Genomic DNA, 8,387 nt, shown 5'->3' on the forward strand with positions numbered 1-8,387 from the left:
CAATGTCAGCGGTCACAATAAATAGAAAACGTCTATAGCGGATCAGTATCAGTCGTCATGTCGCAGTGTGTGAGGAAAGACGCAGCTCTACTGACAGCACTGGTGCACGCTACACCGAAGGAACGTAAAGCGCTGTTAAAAGTGTGTGACCTCAGTCGTATACGATCAGTGTGCGAGTGTGCATACAACCTGTTGCGTGGTAACGTATCGGTGTCCGATAAACGCAAAAGACAATTGAAAAAGTATAAATCAACTCTCAGGCGATTGGTGAAACGAGGTGAGAGTTGGGCCAAGAAACGCAAGTATCTAGTACAAAAAGGAGGTGGATTCCTACTACCAATACTGTTGAGCACCGTACTACAAGCCGTACTTCATAAATCCATTACGTAATAATACGGTAATAACACAATGATGGAGTACGCAAAGAAAATGGTTGTTGTACCGCAAGAGTTAATCGAACGGTTAAAAAACAGCGATATCAATACCACAAACAACAAAAGCAACGTGGATAATAGGAAAGCGTCATCATCGTCACGTCGATTCGGTGGTGACAGCAGTGATAGTATCGATAACGAAATGCATCGTATATTGATGGATAAAACTTTGAGTGATTATGAAAAATGGAAACAGTATCAACAGGTGCTGCAGAGATTTTTACATTTTGCCTCCGTCAATAGACAACCGATCAATATACCGATCATGGAGACAGCATCGTCATCATCATCATCATCATTACTGCAAGCAGCAACAGCGTCGCCACCACCCGGTACAATGGAGGAGATTGTGGACACGTTTTCCAAATCGTACAAGCCGGACGTGCGTAATCTGTTACGATTTATCGTCCGCGAAGGTAGTGTGATAAATTGGGATAAGGACTTTGCGGTGTATGTGCGAAGTGAAAAAATTCCCGATTCGAATATCGTGGACATATTACACTGCATAGTGAGAGTACGTATGGTGGATTACATGCCCGCCGGGTGGTACGAAGTCATGAACGCGTTACGCGACATGAATGTGCCCAAGGAGTATATCAACAATTCTACAGCATTACAGTATCTGGGCGCGGGATACAGATCGTTACGTGGTGACGCGACGTCAGCTGTAGCGAGTAGTTCGATCACATCATCGACTCCGAGAACACCTATGCGTGATCGTTTACGTTCGGCTTACAATCAGCAGCGTACGTTATCCCCTACGTCACCATTACCCTCGTTGGCGGCTCATCGAAGACAACGACAGCTTGATAGAGATCAATTACAATCGCCGTTGGACAGGTGGGAACCGTTTTCGCCGTAGTGCGGATAAATCATGAAACGAGTGTACTACAATCCCGAAGATCCTGCATCATACGGTGGTGTCACACGTCTATTACATGCGATACGCGAGAAGGAGGGGAAAGTTAAGAAGAAGAAGAGGACAAAACGCCAAACAGTGCTGGACTGGTTACGGACACAAGACACTTACACGTTGCACAGACCGGTGCGTAAACGATTCGCCCGCAACCGTTACGTGGTATTCGGTCCTGACGAACTGTGGCAAGCGGATTTGAATGATATGCGCGGTCTGAGCTCGTTCAACGATGGAATCAACTATCTGCTGACAGTGATAGATGTGTTCAGTAAACGACTTTACGTGATAGCGTTGAAAACAAAAAGCGGCAAAGAAGTGGCCGACGCATTCGAGAAAATATTAAAAAACCCCTCTGTCACGGTACCGCGCTGTCTACAGACGGACAAGGGAACTGAGTTCACCGGCGTCAAGGTAAAACAGTTGTTCAGAAAATACGACGTTAGATATGTTACAACACAGAACCCTGACGTGAAAGCGGCGGTCGTGGAACGTGTGAACCGCACTTTGAAATCACGCATGTGGCGTTATTTTACGTATAAAAACACGTACCGTTACATCGATGTGCTACAACAACTGGTGAACGCCTACAATCACAGTGCGCACAGCAGTCTGGGTACTACTGCTGACGGCAGAGCCGTACGTCCGATTGATGTGAAAAAAGAAGATAAGAAACTCGTATATCGAGTGTGGCGACACATGTACAGTAGTGGCAGCGGCATCAAGACTAAATTACCTAAGCGTAGAAAGGCAAAATTTGTGGCGGGCGATACGGTACGTATTGCAAAAGAAAAAAATATTTTTGCCAAAGGATACGAGACGAATTGGAGTAAAGAAGTGTTCGTGGTGGACCGCGAGTACGGTCATCATCCGTTACCGTTGTACGTGTTGCACGATTTGAACGGGTCACCGTTGATTGGTCGTTTCTACGAAGAAGAATTGCAAAAAGTCACCGTGCCGCCAGACCGACTGTACGATATCGATAAAATATTGGACACTAAAGGCAGTGGCCGCAGTAAGCGTTATCTCGTCAAGTGGAAAGGTTACGGCGACGAGTTCAACTCTTGGATACCGGCGTCAGAAGTGAAACAATTATAAAGGACAACAACCGCGTATCAGTGACAATGAGTAAACATAATCAGTTCTATTTGACCTTGCCCAGTAACAGTTCAATGAATTACTATCCGAACAACACAGTGGCTGATTATATAACTCAACTACCTACGTCTATCCATCTGACGGATGGTGAATGGGAAGTGGCTCTAGTTGAAGCGCATTACCCCTGTTCATTTCTGACGGTGAGCGATGATGCGAAGATATTTATCTACCATGAAGATCGCAGCGCTATAGCCACTGGCGGTGCTGACAAAACCAATAAAGTCAAAGTGGACATTCTCAAAGTGGAGCCTGGCAACTATAGCGATATCACCGAGTTGATACAAGTGTTGAACGCCATGGAACGCTTGAGGTTTTACGCCACTTTCATGTACGATGAAAACACCAAAGTGGTGGAAATAGCGATTCGCAGTCACGTAGTACAAATGGAATTGAGCACCGGTCTCGCGCTGCAGTTGGGGTTCGATCCTGTCGAGACGGACATGAAGACCAACAAGAAAGCCAAACTGCCGGCCAACATACAAGCCGGACTGCCGGGTGACATGTATGTGTATTGTGATTTGGTGGAGCCTCAGTTGGTGGGTGACACGGTGGCACCGTTATTAAAGATCGTCAACATCGATACGACAAACTACATGTACGGCGCGCACAAGACCGTGCATTTCACCGATCCGCATTACGTGCCCGTCATCAAGAGCACATTTGAGAACGTGGAAATTGACTTAAGGGGCAGCACAGGCGATCATCTGCCATTCCACTTTGGGACTACGTGCATGAAACTACACCTGCGCAGATCGCTCACGCTGGCATAAATATACTAGCAGCAGCAACGTAAACGGCGTCGACGGCGAAAACGACGACGACAACTAAAACGACGACAACAGCGAATACGACGGCGAATTCGACGGCGAATACGACGGCGATTACGACGGCGAATACGACGGCGAATACGACGGCGAATACGACGGCGAATACGACGGCGAATGCAACGGCGAATACGACGGCGACAACATCAACGAAGACGACAGCAACAGCATAAACATCAGTGGCAGCAACAGTAGGAGCAACAGCAGCAGCAGCAGCAGCAACAACCACGATGAATACGAACGATCCGTATTTGGCCTACTATCGGCGACAGTTACAACAGTCGGGTAACGGTGTATCGTCCGTGTACAGAGGTGCACCGTACCAGCGCGGTCATGGCATCGGCAGTTTCCTCAGTGGACTCATGCGGTCTGTAGTGCCGTTACTAAAGTCTGGTGCAACCGCCATGGGCAAAGAGGCTTTGCGTTCAGGTGTTGGTTTCCTCGGCGACATAGTGTCCGCTGGTGGTACACAACATCCGAGGTACGCGGCCGCCACACGCCTCAAAGAATTCACCGGCTCGTTGAAACGCAGAGCCGATGACAAATTGGAACGCGTATTGAGTGGAGGTGGTCGTGCCGTCACATATAAGAAAAGACGTGTCCATCGCGTCACACCGCAGTCGTTAGCGACACTTCTCAGAGTAAGGACGTCCACCGCTGCCACAACAAAACAGAGAAGGAGTAGGAAGAGTATGAAAAGACCTGTTATCAATAAGGGACAGAAAAAGCGTAAACCTACAACAAAAAGACTACCTCGACGTTCCGGCGCCAGCAGCAGCAAAGTTAAAAGCGTCAATAAGAAGAGTAGAAACAGGAGGAATAGATCTACTAAAAGAAGAGTAGCAAGAGGAATACCGTCGATAGACGATATATTCAATTAGACTATATTTTCCTACAACAAGAAGAAGAAAAGAAAAGAAAATGTCATTCATTCATCAGAAATCGTGTGAATGCGTTAAAACCGAATTGGATTTATTCTCTTTACCACCTACTCAGACTAGTATAGAGAACGGCAAATGGATTCAGTACAAGCCGATCTCGTCTTTGACAGACGATTCGCCGATAGAGTTTGTCATACCGGCTAACGGAGAAGAATACACGGACTTGACGCAATCTCTGTTGCACATCGAAGCGACAATAGTGAAAGATGACGGCACAAAAGTGGAAGAGGCGTTAGTCGAAGATATGGGTCCTGTTAACAATTGGCTCCATTCGCTGTTCAGTCAAGTGGATCTGTACATCAATCACAAACTGGTGTCACCACAAAACAACACTTACGCTTATCGCGCCTATTTGGAAAATCTACTGAACTATGGCGGTAGCGCAAAAAAGTCACATCTCACCAGCACAATGTTCTACGAAGACATAGCCGACAAAATGGACGATTGCGAGGCAAACAACGCAGGACTAGTGAAACGACGCGACTTCGTTAAGAAGAGCACGTACATCGATATGGTGGGAAATTTACATCTAGATTTGTGCAATCAAGCCAAGTTTATGTTGAATGGTGTGGAAATGCGATTGCGTCTCGTCAGATCGAGAAACTCATTTGCCATAATGTCGAAAACAGCAACGAACTACAAGGTGCACATTCGAGAGGCCAATCTGTTTGTGCGTCGTTGTAAGATCAATCCCGGCGTGTTGGTGGCGCACAGCAAGACGCTGGAAAGTGGTACGGCCAAGTATCCAATCACACGTGTGGACGTGAAATCCATCACGCTACCGAGTGGTATTCTGGGCAAGACATTGGACAGTGTGTTTCTCGGTCAGTTGCCGAAACGCATAATCGTGGGACTGGTGGATAATGTGGCGTTCAACGGTGATTTCAAGAAAAACCCGTTTAATTTTCAACACTTCAATTTGAACTATTTCGCTCTGTACATCGACGGTGAACAAGTGCCATGCAAGGCGTTGACACCGACCTTCACGGGAGACTCGAAACTCTACGCACTCGCCTATCACACGCTGTTCACCGGCACCGGTATACAGTTCGCCGACAAGGGCAACGAGATTGGCAGATCGGCTTATCCGAACGGCTACTGTCTGATGGCGTTCGACCTGACGCCGGACATGTCGGCCGGCGAATCGAGTCACTGGAATCTGGTACGAAACGGCAATTTGCGCATCGAACTGCAATTCAAAGAAGCGTTGGCCTCGTCCATCAACTGTATAGTGTACGCCGAAATGGACAATGTAATCGAAGTGGACCGACATCGCAACGTGTCCGTGGATTTCAGCGGCTAAATACAAGAACCAACCCCCACCGCATAGCTCAGTATCGCACTGACCTTTGATCGTGATGGATCGTTGTTACCTTCAAGCTCCGTCGCACCGACAGAAACAGCAGCAGCAGCAGCAATGTAGGCACAGTGATTGCACAGCTGTGGTTTTGGACCTACAGTGTTTCAAGGACAACAACAACGATTTCATAGTGAAAGAAGCCAGTGTAGTTGACGTGTCGACTGGCACATTGTTATTACATCACATCGCACGTGCGCCGTTCGATCGTGACGCGTTGACTGCGGATAAACTCAGAGAGTCCTATTGGTTGACCAAACATTGTCACGGACTCGACTGGAATCGCGGTGACGTGTCATACTCCGTGTTGATCGATAAATTGCGCACTTGCCTCTCGCGTCGCAGCATCGTATATGTTAAGGGAGTGGAAAAGAAAGAATACATTATCAAGAATCTAATCACAGACGTGAACAACAAGTACAATAGATGGAGTGACAATATTACAACTGTGGTGGATTTGTGCGATATTGGCTGTGGTTCACTTGCTTCGATTGGCAATCTACTGTCCGCCAACGTGTTGCGATGTGGTCGACACAAAACCGTACAACACCGTTGCTCGCTCTCAAACTGTACTCTGTTACGTGGCTGGCTACTACTCACCGCCGAAGAGGCGAAAACGACACACTGCTGCCCATTGTACGATGATATATCGTCAACGACAGGAGGGCCGTCACCGTCACCATCACCACCACTGTCACTTATAACACAAGCATCGATGACAGTGACGACTACATCGATCAGTAGCAACGCCAGTCTCAATACTATTCCCGAAGAAGACGAAGAAGAAGAAGAAGACGTGACACAATGAACAGTACTGACATCAAAAGATATTTGTACCAATTACCAAGAGACAGAATCACGCACATCGGAGTGTACGCATCAGACCGTCTACCGACACGTATCGAGCCTTCGACGGCCATAGTGGTGAACACCATGCCACACACGGAGAGTGGTGAACATTGGGTAACCTTCTACATGGACAGTGACGCTACGCATATAGAATATTTCGACAGTTTCGGCCGTCAACCGTATCTGGCTGAATACCAACAGTTTTTAAGACGCAATTCACGTCGTTACATATCCAATAAATACCAACTCCAACGCTACGACACTTCCGTGTGCGGTCACTACTGTCTGACTTACCTGTACTGTCGCATAATGTACGACATGACGATGAATGATTTCATACAGCTGTTTGACGGTGATGCCACTTCCTTCGTCACACCCAGCAACGCTGTCAACAACGATGTTCTGGTTCGAAGACTCTTCGACATGTTTTACCACTGATTTTACTTACCTGTCTTTTATTTCTATTTGGATTGTATAAAAAGCTAATTTAAATTTGAATAAAAATAATAATATAGTTATCTAATGTACATTAGAATAAGTAAAGATTGGGAAAAAATAAAAACACAAGTGTATTTTGAAAACAATGTTGGTCTTTTTATTTTCCATCATGACTCTATATAAATCAAAACAAGAACAAGTGAGTGAATATATTTTCAAAATAGTTTCTGTACAATTCACAATTATGACCATAATATAAATAAGTATATATTGATTAATTTGTTTTTTTTTTCAGTTTTACAATTACAGTAATGTTACAGTTGAAATAATTTGATTCTAAATTAAATATCACAGTTTAAAAAAGTTATCAAATATCACAGTTGAAAAACATTGACTTATTAAAAATTTGATTCCCTAAATAAATTACTATTTATTATTAATAAATATTTGGTATTTTGTTATACATTTTACTAGTATTTGTCCGTCAATTGTCTTTGCCATCACCACCACGACGACGATCCGAGGCTTATGCACCGCAAACACGCGCACTATGTTGATGTTATTGTTGAACTGCTTCAATCTACTTCTTCGATGTCAACGTCGTTATCGCCCGCATCCATTGTCGATGACGGTGACGATACAATGTTGCGCCGACGGTGGCATCTACTGGCGTTCCCGTTGCAGTCTTCTGGAGCCGATAGCATTGCCCGGTGCGCTGGAATTCTATAGTGGCCCCACGGTAACGTATTGACGCCGTCCTCTTCGATATAACGTTTGTCATCGTACGGCGCCATCGATCGTTTTGACACCACAACGGAGTATATTATGTGGTGCCGTGTCTGAAATCGATCGTTATCCGTGTATAAGACCCGCTGTTCTTGTAGACATCGTCTGTAATCGTCTACAGTCAGGCCTTTGGCCACTACGGCGCGATTCACCCCCTTGGCTCGTTTCACAGGTGGTGTATCGTCGCCGACACCGTCTTCGCTGCTACCGGTCCGCAGGAACATGAAGCAGTACAGTTTCGCCATCAGGCCGATGAATTCACTAATGATCACCCCGTTGGCTTCGTCCTTGAATTTCCCCAGGACCCGGGCGTTGGTCGGATCGTAGCAGATATGGTCCCGGGGATAGTTGCTGGTGTCGAAGTCGTCCAGGTGATTCACCATGTCCTCGTACACGTCTACGGTACGGATTAAATAGATCAGCCCGTCAGTGTCAATGTAGAGAAGTCTGAGCCGATCTATTCCATACCGCTCTTGCAGACGGTAGTGGAATCCGTACATCCACGTCTTACTGTGGTCCAGAATGCACATACCCGCGTACACCGGCTTGTCCAAGATGACGCGGACTTTATTCATGTGTAGTAGGGCCAAGTCTTTGTTGTACCACGTCCGGTCACTGAAATTAGACTTGGCCACGTACTTGGTGTACATCTTCGGGTTTGTAGCCAATTTGATGTTGATATGTTTT

At 46.2% G+C, this 8,387-nt stretch overlaps 2 protein-coding genes across 2 annotated transcripts; both read left to right on the forward strand.

The window, feature by feature from the left end:
* Positions 1-1,308: 1,308 nt before the first annotated feature.
* LOC129003424 (uncharacterized) lies at positions 1,309-2,445 on the forward strand. Its single transcript, XM_054431716.1, has one exon. The coding sequence runs from the start codon at positions 1,309-1,311 to the stop codon at positions 2,443-2,445; it is 1,137 nt and encodes a 378-aa protein (XP_054287691.1).
* Positions 2,446-4,250: 1,805 nt separating this feature from the next.
* On the forward strand, positions 4,251-5,573 carry LOC129003425 (uncharacterized protein F54H12.2-like). Its single transcript, XM_054431717.1, has one exon. It carries the CDS (start codon positions 4,251-4,253, stop codon positions 5,571-5,573), a length of 1,323 nt encoding a protein of 440 aa, XP_054287692.1.
* The last annotated feature ends 2,814 nt before the right edge of the window (positions 5,574-8,387 follow it).

Source organism: Macrosteles quadrilineatus, unplaced genomic scaffold, assembly GCF_028750875.1.
Source record: "Macrosteles quadrilineatus isolate MER2022 unplaced genomic scaffold, UCM_ALF_1.0 Scaffold_9__3_contigs__length_116548681, whole genome shotgun sequence".
In the NCBI taxonomy this organism is placed as follows: Eukaryota; Metazoa; Arthropoda; class Insecta; order Hemiptera; family Cicadellidae; genus Macrosteles; species Macrosteles quadrilineatus.